Genomic DNA, 24,211 nt, shown 5'->3' on the forward strand with positions numbered 1-24,211 from the left:
ATCAGGTTGTGGTATCAGATAATGTACGACTGCGTGCACCAACTTTTCAATCAGGAGACCTGGATGCCTCTAAGTCTCACCGGTTACGCTCCTGTTCTTAGAATCCTGATAAAATCTAGATGATTCCCACTACTCGTGCTCCGAAACAATGCACTGTTACATTAATCCACCATAACCGTGACCACTATGTTTGTTTGTTTGTTTGTCCCTTTTATCCTGGCACAACCCACTATGGGGGATCGGCCATGAAACGAACGGTGTCTTGCTATTTAAAACGAAATGTTTATAATTTCGAAATGTAAGTTTTTAATGAATATGCTTTTTTTGATAATCTTTAACAACGAACTTAGCATTCTGTTCTTCTCGTCTCCCGAAGGAAATCGCAAACGGCTTCGCGAACGCTCCTGTGGCTAAAACCCAGCGCGGTAGCTCCAAAAGAAAGAAGAACCGGAAGAGATAAACTTAATCTCAACTTTCGAAGTGGTTCGTATAGAAGTCTTTTCCTCTGATTGGTGAATAATGTGCACGTTAGAAAGAAATGATCAAGAAATTTACACTCATTGCAATGGAGGCATAAAGGTGACCGTACCAGACCAGACCTGTGTAGGTGAAAATTCAGTGGGGGGACTCGGCATCATATTTGGGTAACTGCAATCTCAGTCCTTCTGGAGAAATACCATCGATTCTGCCAACGATAATTGAGGTGAGGGAACTCAGAAACTGTAACGCAGACTTTGCGAAGTTGTTCAATACGGCAAATTTTTCAAAACGCGCCGCAATTACAAACGCCAACGTCGGCAAAATAGACATTATCGGACCATTACATGATAAAGGTGCGAGTGCATCCGCCTGTTGATTTAGAGGTATACCTTTGTGCCCTGGTACTCATACCACGCGAATAATACGTATATGTCTTGGAATGAGGGAATCAAATATTTCTGAAGAAATTGAAAAATTTGATGCAGTTAAAGAGGAATGGACGGATAGGCTGTTTGTCAGAATGACGGCTTCTGATAATGATAGGGGTAAGTTCCATGGAGCTAATATATTGGCAAATAATTCCGCATGATAAATAGGAGTAAAGTCAGGTAATATAATTAAAAACAACCAATATAAACGTAATGATGCAATTCCCATCCGTGCTTTTTCTTCACAAAGTGAGGCGTCAGTTGCTATCACTGCAGCCGTTTCTAATCTAGATAAACGGTCCTCCAAAATGCAATTTAAGAATCTACTGGGTAAATGTTTGCAACTCTTGGGAAATATGTCATTAAATTCCATTTGACTTGTTTGTACAGACCTGCTTATGATTAGTACTTCACGGAGATGCACTTGTAATGCTTCCAATTGTGCCTGTGCAAAAATGATTTGGGAACACCGTAATCTTGGCCACAGATGGCCGAAAAATTCCATCGAATGATTAAGAAAAATATATATGCAATCTCCTCAATGGCGATGCATAGATCTTTAGAAATGTACGCACGGTTAGGATGTTAAACTGAGTACGAAGAGAAGGCAGGTGTGCTTCTTTGTATAAAATAGTATTATATACAAATTTCGAAAGTTCAAGACATAATCGTAATTATTCGTGTTCTAAAAGAACCAGTGGTCGTAGTTTGTATGCAGGTGCACCAGAAAACAAGACGCAGCCGAACTCTAATATCGGGCGAATATACATGCAGTAAATCATGATGAGAACATCACGGCATAAACCTGAACGTTTGTTGCTGAGTCTACGAAGTATCCCAAGCGCACGTGTTTCTTTGGCAGCCATGTTTTCTATATGTGGACTCCAATTAGGTTTTCAGTATAAGTGATCCCGAAATACTTGACATATTCTACCTGCGGGATAACGTCTTGCCGGTAATGCAGAGCGATATGGCCCGGAACACTCAGAAAAACTACCATCGCACTTTCTGTGACGTTCATCGATAAATTAATTTGTTATTTCTGCTGTCTTATACCTTCTTTCTTTTCAAAGCAATCAAGAAAAAAGAATGGGGTGGCATTCACAGAGACGCTTACAAATTGCCAACAAGTTTTACTATTGATTGCACCCTGGGGTACGATTGGCTGACTTTTTTTTTTTTTTTTAGACTGTCTTGTTCACCTGGATGCTGCCAAATTCAGGGTCGCCTCACCAAATAAGTTTTGAAAGTTCTCTTTACTGGTCCGGTCGCCCGTGCTACGAAAGCAGCACGCGGTGAAACGAGTGACTCCTGAGCAGGATTGTCGCGACTATTATTACTGTATGTGAAGACGATCGATATCTGTGTAACAAAACCATCTCAGAGAGGGCAGCAAATTGCTCTTAACCTACCTTTCTTGGTGCCCGTGCCATTGCGAGGAGTTATCGCCGTACATGTGGCACGTCCAGGCACTACGGACAGAAAGCATACTTGCATCAGTTCTTCTTCTCCGCCTGATATGCAAGCCATGCACGCTATGATGTGTGTCATGGTTAGCAAAAGCGACCATCCCAGGCAAAACGTGCGGAGCGAGTAGTAAAAAATCCTGGTGATTACTTGACTTCTCTATTAACATGAATTAGGTACGGTAACTTGCAAAGTCCACATGCCTATTATACTGTTTATCATCAAAATTCTCCAGTCGCAGTAACAGAATCTATTTTAATACGTGTCAACAGAGCTCGCCAAACCGAAACATCGAAGCAGCCCGAAGACGTTCAGATCACAATTGTTAGCGTGTAAATGCCTGCGAAATTAAATAAAGAAGCTTGCTATCTGACACAATGAGGCAAGGGCGTAGCCAAAAATGTTTCCAGGAGGGTGGGGGGGTCACATTGACCCGATTGGGAGGGGGACGCATCAGTTTTCCACTGTGACGTGACTATCGGTGGTAGTTTGAGCAGACTGTGCACATGCTGCCTACGTTATGAGACCCCACCCCTCCGTATGAATCTGGATTGTGAAGAGGGTAAGTAAACGTAAAGTAATAGCCATGAAATACAGCAATCGACAGATACAGTGGCCGTTTGAAGCAACGGTCTCTCGTCGCACTATTGAATGAACTAGTCTTCGAAAACGCGTCACTGCAACAACCTGCCTGATCAGATAAGACATCGTTATTCGTGAATCTCGTAGATGGCGTAGTCCTCGTCGGGGCGAAGTGCGTTTCACAAGTCAAAGATGACTCCGCTTACTACACGACATAAAGTGTATGTGCAGCACATTTTACATGCTGCGTATATCTTTCTGCGTATACTGTAAATTACATTTCGGCGTTGCTTACTTTGCTGAGTGAATTTCTTACTGCCGATGTTTGTGACTGTATGCCTAAAAGAACGATTTCATATTGAGCTCAGTCAAGAAGCCCTGACGCAGTGATAGCTTTTAGTCAACATTTTTAACTTTACTGCACGCATCCAAGCAAGCTTGCAATACGCGATAAGCAACTATTTGTGTAATATTTGTGTAACTATTGTGAATAGCCAGCCATGAGCAGGCTAATTCTGCTCACGGCTGGCTATTTTTTCATCCACTTTTCTTTCTTCCTATTTACATTCCATTGGTTCTAATAGCTTCCCCTGTACATTCCTTGGCATTACTGTCTGTTAGATCTCATTAATGTTGTGTTAAAACACGGAAAAATGAGCCCTTATGTATATATATATATATATATATATATATATATATATATATATATATATATATATATATATATATATATATATATATATATATATATATATATATATATATATATATATATGTATATATATATATATATATATATATATATATATATATATATATATATATATATATATATATATATATATTCGCGTACATATGCAACGCCACGGTGGTCTAGTGGCTAAGGTACTCGGCTGCTGACCCGCAGGTCGCGGGTTTGAATCCCGGCTGCGGCGGCTGCATTTCCGATGGGGCGGAAATGTTGTAGGCCCGTGTGCTCAGACTTTGGTGCATGTTAAAGAACCCCAGGTGGTCGAAATTTTCGGAGCTCTCCACTACGGTGTCTCTCATAATCATATGGTGGTTTTGGGACGTTAAACCCCACATATCAAATATATATATATATATATATATATATATATATATTGCCGTGTAAGTGTAATATTTTTTTTTCAGCTTTATGTTCGTTATTCTTCCAATTTTTGCAACAGTGCTTAACAATAAAACTTGTGTTCCTAGTACACCTACGAAAAATCACACTGTAACGGGCTTGAACGTGCCCTATCAGATTTTGAAATTGTGTCTGGCTAATACCACTGCAACGAACCTCCGACTAGTGAATATTATTGCAGTGATCGACTCCAACGGGATATGTTCCGGCGGGAACATGTATCCAAAGCTGCAGCAATAATTCCGTCGCTGAGCCAACTTAAAACGCTCGCGGCCGAGATTCATGACCAAAACTTCACAGAGTGCCAAAGCTTCGACAAAGATCACATGTTTTGACATGTTTTTTTTTCGTATGCAGACATTATTACTGTAAAAGAGCCCAGGAATGGTATTGTGATAGAAGCAGCACTTGGTTTCGCAATATTGTCAGCGCGAAGCCACGAAAAAAGAAAGGTGGGTAAGTGGCGGGGGAGGGGGGGGGGGGGGTATTGGCGTTAAAAATACGAGGAGAGTGGGGTTCAAACCTCCACCTGGCTTCGCCACTGTAATGAGGAACTAACCTGTCATATGTATGCTCTCAGACTAGAAGGCACGCAGCAGTCAGACTCAGAAAACCTTTCCAAATAAATTTGAGTAGCGTTGCAGAAATTTCGCTTGTTCTGTGACATGGGTACTCGCATCTATTCAACAATAACGAACGCTACGCAACTTCGTTGAAGAAAGCAACAATCAAACAATTGAATAATGACTCACATGCTCATGCGAGGGAGGTCGCGTTGGTCAGGTAGCATGAAGGCAACTTGCCATCACGACGCTCTTTTAAAAGCACCTGCCGTCATCGCTCAAGATGAACGCTGGCTCCGTGGGCGTTACTGGTTTCGGTTTGCATCCGCCAAGGCAACTTCATTTGCGGGAACCCAGATAAGGGTTGATAGCCGAGAGTGCGTATTCCGCTTGGCATAAAAGAATCGCTGGAAGGTGCAACAGTAGACATTTGCCGTATGTTGAAGTTGCCTTAGCGAAAGAAGAAGAAGGATTGTGAAACACATTACACGGTGATATCTTTCATCTTACAATTGTCGCTCTGTTGTGACCGATATTGAGTGTCAAACACGGAGGCACTTAATTTGTTAACAGAATCACGCTACTGTTGCCACCGTCACACCACACATTCATGTCGTGTGATTCCATCCTGCCTGGCTTGCAGAAGAACTGAAAGGCTCTTTAACTATTGCATTACCACTCAATCGCAAAAAAATAACGGCACAACAAAAAGGTTTGTTAACTTGCGGGTGTGCTTACTATAGCTCCTTTCGCACGGTGGCATCCATAGCAAGGTATCGCAACCGCTAAGGTAACCTTTTTCTATGAGTTTACTGCGCAAGCGGCAGAACATTTGTACTTATTTTTGATTTGTCTGGAATTAATTTAGAGTATTTCTGTGCGCTAAGTTATGAAACTTCTCGAATGACATGATTGCCTTTAGATGCAAAAATTAAAATATGCCTTCAGTTCTTTTTTTTTCACTTGGTACAGTTCAAAACCATTTCTTGCTAGGGTAATTTTTCAAAACACAGAAAAAACGGTTTGTTGTTCCTTGATGCCAGGTACCGTTTTAAGCACATTTTTTGAAGATTGTAATTTGCTTTGTTATTACTCTGCTGTCCAGACTTGCTGGTATTTTGGCTAACTGAATCGTGTATTTGTGCAATTGAATTATTTATGTTTCGGCGATAGGAGAGTATCAAATGGGTTTTATTTATTCACATCTGTTCCACAGTACTTTCAGTCCAGGCTTACCGCAAAAATAATCTCTGCTGCTGACCCGAAAGTCCCGGGTTTGATTCCTGCCACGGCGATTGCATTTCAAACGAGGCGATATGCTGAAATACTAAAATCGGTGCATGTGAAATTGGAAAAGATATTTTAAATTTTTGGAGCACTCCACTGTGGCGTGTCTCATAGTGATACCATGACCCTGACACATGAAGTCTCGCATATTATTATTCACAGTAGGAAGACTTATTCAATTAAGCGCACATATAGTTATTAAAAACATACTTGAAATATACATGCATTACTGTACCATAGCTAAACGTTGGACAATTTTTAAACCTAAACACTGTCCTAAAAACGGTTCATAATGTTGTCAAACAACGAAGTAATTATTGCTTTATTTGTTTATTTGGGTTCGTGTACATACAAAACAAAGAGATAAGCATAAGGAGTCACTCCACTTGCAGACAAATTATCAGTTGATTCACTCTTCGCGTTGGTTCCTGACTATAAAGTTTGCTTTCACCGCCACTGAATACGTATCACCACTTGCAGCATAAATCACACGACTTGAGAGAAAACGTTGCAAAAACCATATACTGCGCCAGACCTGTAGCGTATAAAAGCTGTATTTATTTTATTGAATAATACACTAAAGAGCGAGCTAAAGTATGCGCCAGAAATATATAAGTAGACCAATATTTGACGTATTATAACCAGTGGCCTAGCTTGCCTACTCGGTCGCAATGTTGAATATTTTAAATGTTTCTCTGTTCATTTCTAGTTTGCCTGACTATGCCTCCATGCGACCATCTAGAGTGGCAAGGAAAAAAAATTCCGCCATATCCACGAAGTGAATGATGATGAGTGGGCGAAGCTCCGGAGGTAAACCTGGTAAACCATGAATCCTCTGTACATTTTGCCCACTCGATTTTATTACATCGCTCCCCCTAGCGTACGTCGCCGCACTAAATCGAACGATTGCCTTCAACCAATGACACGCGCCATATGTGACATCATTCCTATTTTATAAGATCTCGCGTCTTTCATCAACTACAAGTACCGCTTTCTAGTTTATAACATCTTGCATCTTTTCATCATCAGCTACAAGTACCACCATCTAGTAAACACTACAAGAACTAAATGAGAGGTGGCTACATGGATGGATGGATGGATATGGCTGTACCCTTTAGATCGGGCGGTGGCTAGCGCCACCAAGCCGTAATACCTAGTGAACAAAAAACTATATTTATTTTTTTTTCTTAAAAAGTGAGTTTGAGGATTCGTACTTTGCAGTGAAGAGTTTATTTTCACTCGTGCCTCGACTTTAGCCACCAATCAGATAACCTCCTTCTAGTTAAGTCTACCCGCTTAAAGTCTATTTTGCCCTCCCGGTCCCTAAACCCCAGTGCTTTGAAAAACGCAGCGCCATCATCCTGAACTATAGGGTGAAGCCCTTTACAGAACATTATCAAGTGTTCGGCAGTTTCTTCTTCCTCTCCACACGCACTGCATACTGTGTCTACCCCTTCGTATTTGGCCCGATATGTCTTGGTTCGCAGTACTCCCGTCCGGGCCTCAAACAGTAGAGAACTACCCCGAGTATTATCATAGATCCTTTCCCTGGCAATTTCCTGCTTAAAGGTTCGATAGGTCTCTAGTGCGGACTTCTTAATCATGCCCATTCTCCACATGTCAGTCTCAGTTTCCTTCACTTTCTTCTTAACCGACAGTTCTTTTTGGTTTGGCCACCTGCTGTTTTCTAAGTATTTACCAGTCAACTTCCTGGTTCGCTTCCTCCATTTCGTATCGACATTTTTTAAGTATAAGTAGCTGAAAACCTTCCTAGCCCAACGCTCTTCCCCCATTTCTCTCAATCGTTTCTCAAATTTTATCTTGCTGCTAGCTTCCCTGCCCTCAAATGATGTCCATCCCATATCACCTTGTACTCCCTGATTTGGTGTATTCCCGTGAGCTCCTAAAGCAAGCCTACCTATTCCCCGTTGCTTAATTTCTAATCTTGCTTGAACTTCTGATCTCATGCACAAGACCGCATTGCCGAACGTCAGCCCAGGAACCATGACCCCTTTCCATATTCCTCTCACAACATCATACCTATTGTAATTCCACAGGGCCCTATTTTTCATGACTGCTGCATTCCTGTTACCTTTAGTCGTCACGTATATTTCGTGTTCCCTCAGATACTCGGTCCCATTGCTTATCCATACGCCCAGATATTTGTATTTATGTGTAATCTCTACCGTGACCTCCTGTATTCTAAGCTCACTACCTTCGTTGTCATTGAAAATCATGACTGCTGATTTTTCCTTACTGAATCTAAAATCTAACCTATCTCCCTCATTACCGCAGATGTCCATCAATCTCTGCAAATCTTCCTTGTTGTTGGCCATTAGCACTATATCATCTGCGTACAATAATGCTGGTAGTGCCTGATCAATAAGTTTTCCTTGTTTGACTAAAGAGAGGTTGAAGCCCAGCCCACTTCCCTCTAGTTTTGCTTCTAATCCTTGTAGGTACATCATGAATAATAAGGGTGACAGGGGGCACCCCTGCCTAAGCCCCCGTTTTACATCTGCAGGCTTGGATACCTGTTTTTCCCACTTTATAACTACCTTGTTACCTTTATAGATACCCTTTAAAAGATTAGTGACTACATGTTCCACGCCTAGTGTGTCCAGGATTCCCCACAATTCCTCTTGAACCACGCTATCATACGCTCCCTTGATATCCAAAAATGCTAGCCACAGAGGCCTGTGTTCCTTTTCTGCTATTTCGATGCACTGCGTCAGTGAGAACAGATTGTCTTCCAACCTCCTGTGTTTCCGAAACCCATTCTGCAGTTCCCCCAGCACCCCCTCATCATCTATCCACGCCTGCAGTCTTTCCTTTATAATCTGCATCGCCAGCCTGTAGACCACTGATGTCACTGTTATAGGACGGTAGTTGTTTATGTCAGCTTTGTCCCCCTTTCCTTTATAGATCATGCTCATCCTGCTAAGTTTCCATCCATCGGGAACTTCACCATCGATTATTATTGTGCTCACTGCCTCTCCCAAAGCCTGCTTAGACTTCGGACCTAATGTCTTTATCAGCCTAATTGGAATGCCATCTGGGCCTGTTGATGTACTACTAGGGACCCTTTTCTCAGCCCTTTCCCACTCTTGTTGTGAAAATGGAGCCATTGCACCACTTGATTCGTCCTTGTCTATTGTGGTGCATAAAGTACTTTGTTGAAATTTTTCTGTCACCCTTGTTCTTATATATTCAATAGCTTCGTCCCCTTCTAGCCTAGCACCTTGGGCTGTAGTTATAAAACTCTGCACTAGGCTCGTCTCATTTCTTAGGGAGTTTAGATGGTTCCAAAATTTCGCAGCTGCCTTTCTATCTTTTTTATGTACTTCTGCCAGCCACTGAGCTCCCTTCCTTCTAATCTTTTCATTGATCAGAAGGGATGCATCCCTTCTACAGCTTATAAAGGTTGCCCATTTTCTTTCAACTTCATCTGTCGGTTCACCCCGCTGCTTAGCATGTCTGTGTTCCCTAGAGGCTTCCTGACGTTTTGCTATGGCTCTCTTAACTTCCTCATCCCACCAACTTTTGGGTTTGTGTCTTCTTTTCCGGGGTGACTTCTCACGCGTCTTAGCAAGCTCCAACTCAAAGAGTCTAATTAGATTCGTGTATGTCCACACTGTCTTATTATCCTCCGTGATTACTTTCTCAATTTGTTTAGTGGCTATTTCAATTTGCCTTTCTGAATAAAAATTTTCCTGTAGTTGCTCATCTTGTCTCTTTCCCACTTTCACTACTCTTCCAAAACTTAGCTTGATACGTTTGTGATCGCTACCAAGACTTCTGGAGCCACCTTCATCTATGTGCATTCCCCTGAGCTTATCATACATCCTATGTGACATGAGTGCATAATCTATCGTCGACTGAAGCCTTCCTACCTCCCATGTTATTTGCCCTTCGCACTTCTCGGTACTGTTGCAAATGATCAAATCAAGCCTTTCACACATATCCATGATCATTTTGCCTGTCGGGTCGGTATACCCATCTATATCTTCTATGTGCGCATTCATGTCTCCTAGTATAATTATCTCGCACTCTCTTCCTAACTCCTGAATGTCCTTTGATATACACTCTACCATTGCCTGGTTTTCCTCTCTGGCCTTTGCTCCCGTCCACAAGTACACGAAACCAAGGAGTGTCATTTGACCTGCCACTTTCCCTTTTAGCCATAAATGTTCCTTGCACTCCTGCTTGACCCTTTGCCAGTCTGTACTTTTATGAATGAATGCCCCAATACCACCCCCCTTTCTGCTGCCTTCTGTTCTATTACAATATTCCCACGCGTAGTCCGGATTATTCGGAGGTTGTTCCATGTCCCTGAGATGTGTTTCTACAAAACCGTATACCATCGGCCTCTCTTCCCTTAGCTGTTCTTCTATCTCTTCCCACTTCAGCCTGTTCCTACCTCCCTGCATGTTAATATACAGTATGTCTGAATTGGCTCGGCGCTCGTGGCTACGTCTATTTATGCCCCGGACTCTACCTTTCTTAGATATTGGTGCCACTTTGGAATCGTATCTGTCCATACCACCTGTCGAAGAGTCTCCCTGGTTGTTTTCCTCGTTACTAGCTATCCTGCACCCCGAAGGGCTCGCTTGCCCCCCAAAAAAGCTACTGCGCGTCCTGCAAGTCGCCAACCCACCTCATGACCTAGCCGCCCATCGAAGTGAATTCTGTCTCGTTGAAAACCCCCCCACCTATGCACCTCTCTGTTTATTTCCACCACCTCAAAACCTTTCTCTCGACTCATCCGCCATATCTCTTGGTTTGCGTTGACCACCGCTCTTTGCAGGTTGCTATCACGCACCGGTACCTCCGGTATCGTGCATATCACTATCTGTACCTTAGGAGAAGTGGCGCGCATGTCATCGACGCCTTTCGCCAGTGTGGCTGCTAGTCCTGTTGCATCTACATTGAGGACATCGTTTAAACCGCCTGAAATTATCACGAGGTTTCGTCTATCAGCTGTCGTTTTGAGCTTTGCGCTCGCTTGCCTCATGACTGCTTCCAGCTTGCGTCCTGGGAACGCCCCTACTGCAACCCTCTTGTCACCTCTCACCCTCTCTTTGATGGCTTCTGTGCATCGATTTAAATTGGAGTCCCCGGCGATTATCACATGCTGTGACTTTTCAGCTGGATCGTTCTGCACCTGGGGGCTACTTGCACCTGTGACGCCGGCTGCTTTGTTCCCTCCCTGCCCCACCACTACCTCGCTGAAGCTGGGCCTTGCGACAGTTGAACCGGCTAAACCTGTTTTTTCCAAACTTGCTCGCTTTTCCTTCTCCACCGTTCTGTTTGCCGGTTCCTTACTGTTCTCTCGGTAGGTCGCTTCTTTGTTCAGCTTCGCTAGCGCTTCCTCGGCGGACTTCAGTCGTTCTCCCATTGCCCTCGTTTTCTCTTGCTCTGTCGCCAACGCAGTCTCGAGCTCGGCGATTCTCACCAGCAGTTCACTCTGGGCAACCATCATTTTCTCCATTTTTTCCTCGACCTCACATTGCCTACACTTCGCGTCAGCCTCTTCTCCATCCGCTTCTACGCTTGGGTCCACTTTCAAACCCACTCCACATCCTGAACACTTCACAGTCTTTTTAACCATGCCTTTCTGACACCAATTGTCCCTATACTCGATAATTACTAAACTCGAGCCCTGCACTTCAAAAAAAAAAGTCTATGCTCTACTACAAAAATTTGCGTGTTCAATGTACGCGCACCTCCCCCACGGGGCGGCAAAATAAAAAAAACAACAAAAAAAATTTCAAACACACACAGCCGCACTAATAAATACCTGGTGTCTGGCCCCCGAAAAAGCCGTACCATAAAATAAGTGCTACGAAGATTTCAACCGCTGCTTTATAATTATAAAGACAAGCTCAAAACATGCAAAAACACTTATCTGCGCAGTCGATCCGGAGCGCTCCAAAAACACGTCCATCCACCTTGACAGCCCGACGCCCGACATACAGGAGACGGTACCGCCATCTAGTGAACACTGCAAGAACTAAACTAGAGGTGGCTACATACAGGGGACGGTACCGCCATCTAGTGAACACTGCAAGAACTAAACTAGAGGTGGCTACATACAGGCTACAGGGGACGCACAGCCCACGCCCTAAGGAGCTTCGCCCCTAAAACATATTGGCTATATGACGGCCATCGTTCCAAACAGTGAAGCGAAATGCGTCTCTATCAATGTAGTTGCAGCCGTTTTGGACAGAAACATATATGTCATATACATAGTGCATTGGCAGGGGGGGGGGTGCATTGATGTGTAAGTGTGGGGTTCATTGATGTCATACGTTCATTTGAGGGTGCCCCACACTGGCATAGCTCCGTCGAGCGCTTTGATCAGCCTAGCGGTGTCTTCAAAAGTCAAGTAGGTTGTGACGCGTTCATTTTTACAAAGCCGCGAGTATTTGAACGTAATGCGTGCTTGCATCAAATGAAAGAGTTCTCTTTCCAGTGGGTTGGAGTCTCTTGCTGGTCCGCCCCGCCGCGGTGGTCTAGTGGCTAAAGTGCTCGACTGCTGACCCGCAGGTCGTGGGTTAAAATCCCGGCTGCGGCAGCTGCATTTCTGATGGAGGCGAAAATGCTGTAGGCCCGTGTGCTCACATTTTGTTGTACGTTAAAGAACCCCATGTCGTCGAAATTTCCAGAGACCTCCACTACAGCGTCTCTCATAATCAAATGGTGGTTTTGGGACGTGAAACCTTAGAAATCAATCAATTTCTTGCTAGTACTATGCAGTTTCACGAGATTTATTCGTCGCGCTGGCTTCCTCGTTGCGATGCTCACGCTTCAGAACTCTTACTTGGTGCCTTTAGTAGCGAACAATACACGTGGTGCAAGTGCTACAGCTGTGCCTTTACGCTGCGCTCCAGTGCTGAGGAAACTTCAACGGAAATCAGATAAATACAGAATAAATACAAAAAGTGTCCTTTCTCTCTAAAACCACATGATCTGGCATTACGCCAGTATGAAACATTCATGTAAAACACGTATTGCATTTGGTTGCTTCATAGTGGGATGTCGATATGAGCGTTTCCGTCTGCAACTGTACCGCATACTCCTACGTGTTGAACTGAAATAGATTTGTCAAATCCAAGCTATTGTAAATGGAGGACCCGGGTGTCTTTATTAGAGGCGCATCTACCAAATATATCAAGGCAAATCTGCTAAAACTTTTCTTCTCTCATATTCGAATTACCGTTTGGTATATCTTCTAATGCGGGAGAAATATCGGGAACTGAGTAGTATACTTGAGACGCACCACAGCAAACCAGGAAGTTAAAGAAAACTGTTTTTGCTGTAATACTTAAACTCTCTATATATATAGGGCCTGTTACATTGTTCTCATGCACTTACAACCTCTAGCTGCACCCGTGAACTTATCGAGAATCTACAACTCTACAGCTACGTACGCCTTCTCATTCACTAGAAGATAGCCTGAGGAGCATTGTTTCTTCATTGTGATCACGTGTGTCACATGGTGCTTGTTTCTCTGAGAGCATAATCAGCTTCACCATCATTGTACTCGGAGTATAGGGACGGCGATGAATAACTCAGTATGCATGGCCACGCGTGTGACGTATGACCCAATGCACGGGACATGAACGAAAAGACAGTAATAGTGGCCTTATACTGTAGTTAACGTCAATCACAGGCAGCATCATTCAATACATTGGGATAGACAAATGTGCGTAGCTATAGCGAGTAAGATAGCATTACATCGCGTCACTGAATGCATGATCGGAGTCGCGCAACATTATTATGACTTGCGCTCTGAAGTGACAATATCTTGCCAAAAGTGGAAACATACTTATCATATCGCACTGCTTGCTTGTCATATTTTTTGCATTCACCAGGTTTTGGCTCCCACAGCCAATTTCGCGCTCTTCCGGGTGCTGCCCCAAAGTTTCATAGTGACGAAACATCTGCGCGACATATCTCCGTGTTTGGCAGTTACACACTCTGTTATCAGAAATACGAGAAGTTACGATTACGCACCATTGTTTGTCTCTCACGGGTATATCGTCTGTATCAGAAGGCTACCATTGTGCACATTGTATCAGCAGATGAACGAAGATGTTGTTGCATGGTGCCGAAAGAACGAAATTGAGAAACGCAGGCCGAGTGATAAATTTATTTTAAAAGCGGTGATATAGTGAGACAAAATGCGGAGCGCTAAGCAGAGTATGTGATTCAGCAGGGAATGTGTGTCACTCAGACGCGAAATTTCCGTGCAAAATCCAAATCATTTCAAATGTCCCACAAACTGATACCTAACAACGTCGTAAGTAAACTTAACCTCAAACAGTTAAAGCTCTTGGTGTCTAGTTTCACGAAAACATGACAGAGAATTCCCATACTGAGCAGATTAGTCACAAAATTTGTAAATGTTTGGTTGTGTTGCGTTGATGTCAGAATATAATACATTTGATTGATTGATTGATTGATTGATTGATTGATTGATATGTGAGGTTTAACGTCCCAAAATCCCCATATGAATATGAGAGACGCTGTAGTGAAAGGCTCCGGAAATTTCGAACCACCAGGGGTTCTTTAACGTACACCCCAATCTGAGCACACGGGCAAACAGCATTTCAGCCTCCATCGGAAATGCAGACGCTGCAGCCAGGATTTGATCCCGCGACCTGCAGGTCAGCAGCCGAGTACCTTAGCCACTAGACCACCGCGGCGGGGCTGTAGTTTCTTTGAAACAAATAAAACTGTTAGTATACAATGCTCTTTTTTTTACCCCATTTACAATATTGTCATTGGTCTGGTCAACAGGCTTTGAGGAATTATCAAATAACCCGGTCTTGCTACAAAAAAAAAAACGCCGTGTGATGTATTGAAGGTGTATTCTATAACGCACATACTGGTTCAGTATTCCCAAATATACAATTTTGAGTACTGATACTTACTACACATAACAGCTTCTCTCAAGCTTTAAAAACTACGCAGAGGAAGTACCCTTTTACTCACTTTGGCTGCCCTTTAACCTAATCCTGGCAGTCGAGTTACTCGGTATACAGAGATGTAGCCATTACCTCGCACTAACTATGGACTTCAAACGCTACGTTGCTGTCTTCCAAGTGCAACGAACAAATAGAAATTAAACCATTAATAATCTACGTATATTGTCAAAGACTCATATGGTAAAGTCTATGTCCTGATTGTGTTATTCATGAAAATGGGATGATTTCCGTAATAATTATTTAGTTTCATTCGTTCTTATATTGAATTGTTATAAATATGTTTTATGCATTTCAGAGTTGGTGTATTATTTGCTGTCATGGGTCTCATGCGTGTTCTTTTTGTATTGTCGCTTTCCGCTGCCTGCAATGTTTTTCCAATTATGTAGGTTGGTTTACTTTCTTAGAGAAGGAGCCAGTCAAGCTGTTACACGCAGATTTTTTATCTTAGCACCAATTCAATTATGCACTGTTTTCATGTAACTGTTACATGTGTAGTGGAGCATACGCACTAGTGCGTATGTGCCTTCCAAAGAGAAGGAAAAACCCCGTGCTCTGATTGCACGAGAACCTGGGCCACCTTTGCCTGACTTGTCGTACGGCCATTTTTTCGTTGCGACATCGTTGCGACTTCTCCGGTTTAATAAACGTCATCACATTTGGTGGAGGCTGCTGAGATCCCCAAGCAGACCTGGAGCTCCGCTCTCGCAAGTTGCCCGAGAGACCACCGAGAAACATGACTGACGCAGTCGCCAACCAGCCCATCCCAGCCCAGCCAGCACCACCGGCTGTCCCGTCTACCTGCCCCGGCGCTACTCACCAACGGGACCCACCAATCTTCAGCGACAGTGGTGAGCAAGACGTCGAAGACTGGCTCTCCTTGTACGAACGCGTAAGCGCCAGCAACAAGTGGGACAACGACTCTAAGCTAGCCTACGTTATCTTTTACTTGGCAGACGTAGCTAAGCCTTGGTTTAACAACCGCGAAACCGCCATCGCCAACTGGTCCTCCTTTAAGACACTCGTGACTGAAGCGTTCGGCCGACCAGAGGTCCGCAAGTTCCGCACTGACCAGCGCCTGCGCCTTCGAGCCCAGCAGCCTGGCGAGACGTTTACTAGTTACATAGAGGACGTGCTCGACCTCTACAGGCGTGTGAATCCATCTATGCCCGAAGAAGAGAAAATTCGGCAGATTCTCAAGGGCATCGAGGATGGCGCATTCCAGATGTTGCTAGCGAAAAGCCCGAACACGGTGGCAATCCTCGTAAGCCTCTGCGAGAGCTTTGATAAATTGCGGTGTCAGCGTTCCATCGCCCGACAGAGTGTCCCACCGCCGGATTCGATCTCGGCCGTCGCACTCACAAATGCCAACGTTCGCCAAGAAAGTCTGTGCAACCAGATCAAAGACTTCATCAGGAAGTAAGTCGCCCGACAGCTCTCCCTGCTGCCGCATAGCGACGCGCCCACCGCAAGCCTGCCTTCGACACTGCAGCAGGCCATACGCACTGAAATTTGTGATGTCCTCTCTACAGTGCAGGCCCTTTACCCATGCACTTCAGTAGCACCTAATCTCTCAGCTGTCGGCTACGCACCACCTGCACCACCTTTACCTCTCAGCTACGCAGCTGTGGTCGCGCGGCCCCCACCGCATCCAGTCGCCTTATCTGCTCCACCTCCTCCGGCCTCACCTCCAGTTTACCGGCCCTCACCTCGCTTTTTCCGTCGATCTAATGAGTGGCGCACCCAAGACAATCGTCCTATCTGCTTCGCCTGTGGTATCGCTGGCCACATTGCACGCTTCTGCCGCCATCGCCCCACACCTGCAAACGCATACTTCAGAACTTCTACCTACGCGCTGCAGCAGGCCACCGCATCTGCATATGAACAGAGGCACTCAGACTCGGATCACCGCCCATCGACTGCTCGTTTCCCATCCCCTCGTCACCGATCGCCATCGCCTATGCGTCGTCGAACACCTCCTGAGGAGGGAAACTAATCAGTGCAGTTCCGGAGGCAAGAACTGCAACTTGTGCGCAATTCCCAAGGCCTTCGTTTTCGCCGCAAAATGTTGTTGATGTCGATGTTGAGGGAGTCGCCACATTAGCGTTAATTGATACCGGGGCCGCCGTTTCTGTGAAGGACGCCAAATTTGGTCGGAAACAGAATAAAGTGACCACATCTCTCTGTGGTATGGTGCTGTCCACGGCTAGCGCGCAACGCATTCATCCTTCGGCTCTGTGTATGGCGCGCGTCGTCATCCAATACGTTTTGTAGGTCGTACAGTTTTTCGTTCTGCCATCTTGCTCTCATGACCTTATCCTCGGTTGGGATTTCTTATCACGTCATGAAGCTATCATTGATTGTTCCCGTGCCGAAGTGTCCCTTGTGCCAACATATCAATTTCCACCACCCGACCGGTCTCCTCAGCTCTGCAAACTCATCACTGACGACGACATCACCTTGCCCCCGGAAGCTTCGGTCCCTATAGCCTTTCATGTGTGGCGCAACCTGACGCCACGGTGGTGTTTACGCCATCTCCGATTTTTTACTGAACGCAAGGGCATCGTTCTCCCATTTGCCGTTCTTACAATTGCGTCTGGTTGGTAACCGTAATGCTGGTTACCAACCACTGCAACTACCCCATTGGCTTACTTCGTAGTGAAACGTTGGGATATGTGCAACCTGTCGACCATATCGATGATATTATTATTCCCGACGAAACACCATGTCACATTGCCGCAATAACTTATGCGTCTGAGCCATTAAGTTTGTCAGCCTTCGACAATGCTATTGACGCAGACCTTCCCCTCTCGCATCGCCGCCAACTTGTTGCTCTCCTTAACAAGTTTCGCTCTTGTTTCGACTTTCAAGAACCTGCTTTGGGCCGCACCACGACTATCACTCATAGTATTGACACCGGCTCACATTCGCCTCTGCGACAGCGTCCTTACCGCGTTTCCGCCGAAGAGCGCCGCGTCATGACGGAGCAAGTAGACGACATGCTTAAACGTTGAGTGATACAGCCTTCTCAAAGCGCTTGGTCATCACCTGTGGTTCTGATAGAAAAAAAAGATGGCACCGTTAGATTTTGCGTGGACTATCGCCGCTTAAACAAGATTACGAAGAAAGATGTCTACCCGCTACCACGAATAGACGATGCTCTTGACTGTTTACAAGGAGCCGAGTACTTTACATCCTTGGATCTGCGTTCTTGGTATTGGCAGGTGCCAATGGCTGAATGTGATCGCCCTAAAACAGCCTTTGTGACGCCAGATGGCCTATATGAGTTCAAAGTGATGCCATTTGGGCTCTGCAACGCACCTGCCACATTTGAGCGCACGATCGATACCATCTTGCGTGCCCATAAGTGGAAAACTTGCTTGTGTTACCTGGACGACATCGTAGTCTTTTCGTCTGATTTCCCGACACATCTTGTTCGCCTCTACGAGATTCTGACGTGTCTAACTTCTGAAGGCCTAGAGCCTAACTCCAAGAAGTGCCACTTCGCAGCACGAAAACTAGTCATCTTGGGACATGTCATCACAAGAGACGGTGTTTTTCCGGATCCCGATAAGCTTCGAGCTGTCGCTGACTTACCGTTGCCCACATAACTGAAAGCCCTAAGAAGTTTCGTCGGTCTCTGCTCCTACTTTCGTCGCTTCGTACGCAACTTCGCGTCCATCATCGCACCTCTCACGAGTGTGCTTTCCAACAGCAAAGGTATATCTGCATGGTCACATGCATGTGACGACGCATTTCGCCAGCTGCGCCACCTGCTGACCTCACCACCTATTCTTCGTCACTACGACCCCGCTGCTGCCACAGAAATTCACACCGATGCAAGTGGCATCAGTCTTGGTGCAGTTTTGGCACAACGGAAAGGCACCCAAGCCGAATACGTGGTCGCCTATGCAAGTCGCGCTCTCAATAAGGCTGAATTGAATCACTCCGTGACAGAGAAGGAGTGTTTGGCCATAATCTGGGCCTTGACGAAGTTTTGCCCGTACCTTTACGGTCGCCCTTTCGACGTGGTCACAGACCACCGCGCTCTATGTTGGCTGTCCACATTGAAAGACCCGTCCGGACGCCTGGGTCGTTGGGCACTTCAATTGCAAGAATACGACATCTGTGTAGTATATCGTTCCGGTCGCAAGCATGCGGATGCCGATGCACTTTCGCGATCACCATTAACCCCAGATGTGGCTTCTCTGTCACCACTTTTTACCACCTTGTCACCAATAGACACCACTGACATGCTTTCGGAGCAGCGTAAAGATCCATACCTTGCATTGTTACTCGACTACCTTACCGATCCGTCGGCTGTCCCTTCCACGAGAGCACTACGCCGACAAGCAGCCCACTTTCCCGTGCGAGACAGCATTCTGTACCGCCGCAACTACATGCCTGGTGGTCGGAAGTAGCTCCTTGCTGTCCCAACTCATATGCGCTCTGACATCTGCACGAATTTCCATGCAGACCCCCAAAGTGCTCACGAAGGTGTCCTGAAAACTTACTAAAGGCTGCGCCAACGATATTACTGCCGAGGAATGTATCGCTTTGTGCAGAAATACGTTCAGTCTTGCACCAGTTGCCAACAGAAAAAGACACCTCCGCGGCACCTTACTGGCATGTTACAGACGCTCCCATGCCCGGCTCGCCCATTCGACCACGTGGGTATCGATCTCTATGGCCCCCTCCCATATAGTCGCTCTGGAAACTGGTGGATTATTGTCGGCGTCGATCATCTGACACGCTACGCTGAGACTGCAGCTCTACCGGCAGCGACCGCCCACGAAGTTGCACTCTTCATTCTGCGCAGCTTCATGCTCGGCCATGGGGCTCCACGGGAATTACTCAGTGATAGGGGTCGAGTGTTCCTGTCGGAGGTCATCCAAGCTATTCTCGCTGAATGCAACATCACCCACCGGAAATCTACCGCATACCATCCACAGACGAATGGGCTCACTGAACGGTTCAACCGCGCACTTGGCGACATGCTGAGGATGTACACCTCCTCCGACCACACTAACTGGGACGCTGTCTTACCTTTTGTCACCTTCGCTTACAACACCGCGACGCAAGCGACTACCGGTTTTTCCCCGTTCTTTCTGTTGTACGGCCGCGAACCATCCCACCCACTCGACACCTTACTCCCGTACCACCCTGATTCATCGGAGTGCTCCCCGCTTTCGGAAGTCGCCAGATACGCTGAAGACTGCCGTCAGTGGCTCGGTCTATGACAAGTGAGGCTCAAGGTCTACAAAAAACACGACATGATGACGCTCATCCCATAGCGCCTACGTTTCGTACTGGCTCCCTCGTGTGGCTTTGGGTGCCCCCGCACGTTCCTGGCCTGTCTTCTAAACTTCTGGCCCGGTACCATGGTCTATACCGTGTCATTGACGCAACCTCGCTGGTGAATTACAATATCGAGCCCCTAACACAATCGCCAGATTTGCGCCGTCGAGGACGCGAGACCGTACACGTCGACCGTCTCAAACCCTACTACGACCCCCTCATCGTGCCTACTCCCTGAGTCGCCAGGATGGCTACTCTTCACCCCGGGGGGTATTGTAGCGGAGCATACGCACTAGCGCATATGCGCCTTCTAAAGAGAAGGAAAAACCCCGTGCTCTGATTGCACGAGAACCTGGGCAGCCTTTGCCAGACTTGCTGTACGGCCATTTTTCGTTGCGACATCGTTGCGACTTCTCCGGTTCAATAAACGTCCTCACACATGGTAGAATAAACACAAACTCAAATTTATGAAGGAGTTCTTAGGGAAGCTAGAGACTGTTAAAAGTCGTAGACGAATATACGGACGTTGTGCTCGCTCTCGTTATTTTACATACCCGTGTCAAGTACAGGTACAATGTTACATTTTGCATAAACACGTCAGTAGTGGCTCGAAAATTACAGCATTTCAATAGCAATAGCTTTTCTGATGGAGCATCCTTTCGCGCTGTGTGTGACAACATTTCGAGACGAAAATGCATCATCCAACTTGAAACTACACCGTAGGTGGACAGCGCCAGTGGCCTCTCACATCTATCAGTGCCGGGGACGATTGAGGCAAAACATCATAATCATGATATGACACTACCACATGACGCCATAATGCTGTTATAGATCGCCAATTTGGTGGCCACACATGACGCACCGCATCGTAGCTCGTTCGTGTTTCTCACATATCTAAGGTAACAAAATTGCATATTATGGCACTGCGTGGCGAGGGCTCAGGACTCTCGATATATGAGACTTTTTTTATTTCACACGACGTTGTCTTTCTTTTCGCTTTCTAGTTAGGCGCCTCAAGCATGGCAGGGTTACATGAGACGTACAACTAGTTACATCGTTACTACTACTTTCGAGTGTCTTCCAGATCCATCGAGTGGCGCGCACATATGTCGTATTGTGACATTGAGGTCACGCTAGGATGTTTTCCATAGAACGATTCTAAGTTAAACCAGCCGCGTGTCGCTACAACTCCGACAATTTCCCGCCAAAGTCATGTCTGGCGATTGTGTGTATCTGACGTGCTCCTGAAACGCACCTGATAGTAAATGTTCATCGAAAATCATAAAACAATGTTAAAAAATTAGGCGTACCATGAGAATCGATGTCATGCGAAACGTGTAAAGAGAATGTGATCGTGGTGGTATTTTTTTCCGAAGTGAAACGTTTCGAACGCCGCTAAAACTATGTACAAAGATTGTACGCACAGGCGTGAATGTTGAGCAGTGACATTTGTTTTGTATATCGAGTTGTTTATAGTTGCGAAATGATACCAAGTGCCTCATGGGCATTATCAACACCAGAAGAGGTAAGCGGAAATGTAGCACTTGTGCTTACGAGAATGGTACGCATGAATAGTGCTACGTGGACATACTTGAATGGATGGCGCTGGGCTACAATTGACGCTAACCCGACGTTATGCATGTATCGATGGAGTACATAGGTGGTGTTTTTAAATCAGATGGGCAGCAATAAAACCACAATGGAAGTGTCCGCATATTCAACCAGGTCCTTTTCCAAACAAGTGCAGAGAGCTTGCACGGCTCTGTGGTAGATACATCATCGTCACGCGGAATCCTTGAGCTGAATTCCTCATGACACCATAACATATATTTTTCCGTTCATTGAATCAACGCTGCGAATGTCACTTTCTCTTAACGCTCTCAAATTTGCATTACAGATGTCGGTTTTCACCGCTCCATGGTAGAAATAAAGTGTCAAATACCTGTTGTGCATACCACACATTACCTTTAGAAACACATTGAGCACCATTGTAAAATATTACACACTCTGGGAAAGCTCATAGTTCGTAGTTTCACAATGTCGTTTTATAAGAATGTTCCGGTGAGTCTCTGCTGCTCATAAGTGAGAGCCGTTTTCGGCAATCGATGTTTAGATAATGGCGTCGAGAAGTAGTTGCGTCCTGAACGAAAATTTGCAATCGACGCACGAGAGTCCATGATGTGAAGAGCGGCAACAGGTGGCTGCAATATCCACAACTGTTATCGCTCGCAGCATTGTACTTTTCATTGTTCTACTCTCCGTCACGTTGGTGAGAAGTAGCGCAATGTTGACAAGTGATAAATGAGACGCCTTGCGCCAGGACTTTTTTCCAGAACACCGTGTGTATGCCGTGTTTGAAACTGCCTAAATAAAATCTACACTGCATGCCCTACATGCATACCTCAAACATTGGCGTCATCAACGCTTCGATAGACAGATGAGTGGGAAGTCTACGACCGCGAATCGCTGGGTGCCCGTGTGACGCACTCCTTCAGGTTTTACATTACTGTGCAGCCATACGTTTTTCTTCATAACCTGTTCAAACAGGGTACGTCCAGAAGGATAATTTTAATCAGTGTGGTATTATGTGGTAAGAAATAAAACCGCGAGAAAGGAGCGTGATTGCCAGAGTTATCATTACTGTCGTTGATGAAACGCAGTGTCTGGTAGGGAAACTGATAAGCCCGAGAAGTGCAAGAGGTTCAGAAGAGGAAAAGGCACCTTTTCTGCAAATCCAGTTGGGAGCACGGCTCATTTTCATGGGGAGTTTACTATGTTGAACTTTTTTGATTTTTGCTCCCCTGAACATTCAATACTATAAAAGTCGGTGTGGCACGTTAATTCGGTGTGCGCTGTGCTAGAGCCATTGTCCTTGGGCAGATTCAAATTAGGGCAGTAGAATGACGCTCTATAAGTCATGTCTGTACCTTCTGAAAAAAAAATATGGCACACGGTGAGATATTTTTTTTGTTTCACTGAGCGGTTGGCGGTAGAGAATGCCTAGGATGCGTTCAGCGCGTTAAGTTGCTGTTTCTGCGTAAGCAACATCGACGTTCATTGTAACCTACGAACCCACGTGCTATTCTTTATAGTTCACTCAACCAACTGCCACAGCGTTACTAACCACCTCTAGCGCCATATACTTCACGAAATGGAAGCCAGTTGAGATAACGTTCAACCGCAAGTGATGTACAAATGTTTGACCTTCTCTGGATTTTGGACACCTTAATGTGGCGCCATCTCTCTGCGGCAGCAACGTCACCCTGTGATTACTGAATGAGGAATTGGTGAGAAAAACATATCCCGGTTATATGCAGCAGGAACCCACTGGAACATATTGAAAAAACAGCAGTATCGCGTGGCGGTAGTTTTAGTGCGAAAACAGAACGACGACAAAGGGACAAGAAGGAGACGAGCGCAGTATTGCATTACAGAGTGCTACTTCCCAAGATTACTGAACACCACCAAATAGAAACAGATTGGGCACCATTGTAAAATATAAACACTCTGGGAAGCCACAGGGTTTGTAGTTGCACACTGCAAATTCATGAGAACGTTACAGTAAGTATCTGTTGCGCATAGATGAGAGCAACTTTTGGCAACTAATGTTTTTCGTCAGGCAAAGTTTATTTTATTTGGCGCTTCTTGAAGATGTTCCTAAATATTGGTCATTTTCATGTCGGAATTTTCGGCCATAGTTGGAAATATGCAGAAAATAAAGGACGCCAACATTAGTGCCCTCCACACAGAAACCAACATCGTTTGGATGAGAGCACTTCTCATAAAATGAAAAAATTCAGGGGCAAATACTGCTTCGGTCTTAATTCTAAAACTTCTTAGCGCTCTTATTACCTATCTATTTTGAGATTTCTCACTCACGAACTCTCAATTGCACACAAACAGACGCGGGTATGAATTTCTATACAAACAAAGCTGCAATGGCTTCAATAGATAGTTGCGCCGTGA

General features: G+C 45.3%; 1 protein-coding gene across 2 annotated transcripts in view; it reads right to left on the reverse strand.

The window, feature by feature from the left end:
• Positions 1-24,211, reverse strand: part of LOC119169356 (monocarboxylate transporter 12) — a 142,877-nt gene that overhangs the window by 87,096 nt on the left and 31,570 nt on the right. The window contains exons 2-3 of one of the 2 annotated variants that reach the window (XM_075883989.1): positions 4,860-5,077; positions 2,321-2,380 (exon numbers count right to left, since the gene is read on the reverse strand). In XM_075883989.1, coding sequence (XP_075740104.1) covers positions 2,321-2,341 — 21 coding nt within the window. In that variant the 5' untranslated portion in view covers positions 2,342-2,380; positions 4,860-5,077. The remainder of the gene's footprint in view (positions 1-2,320; positions 2,381-4,859; positions 5,078-24,211) is intronic. The other variant, XM_075883990.1, reaches the window with a different exon arrangement.

Source organism: Rhipicephalus microplus, unplaced genomic scaffold (genome assembly GCF_043290135.1).
Source record: "Rhipicephalus microplus isolate Deutch F79 unplaced genomic scaffold, USDA_Rmic scaffold_23, whole genome shotgun sequence".
Classification (NCBI taxonomy): Eukaryota; Metazoa; Arthropoda; class Arachnida; order Ixodida; family Ixodidae; genus Rhipicephalus; species Rhipicephalus microplus.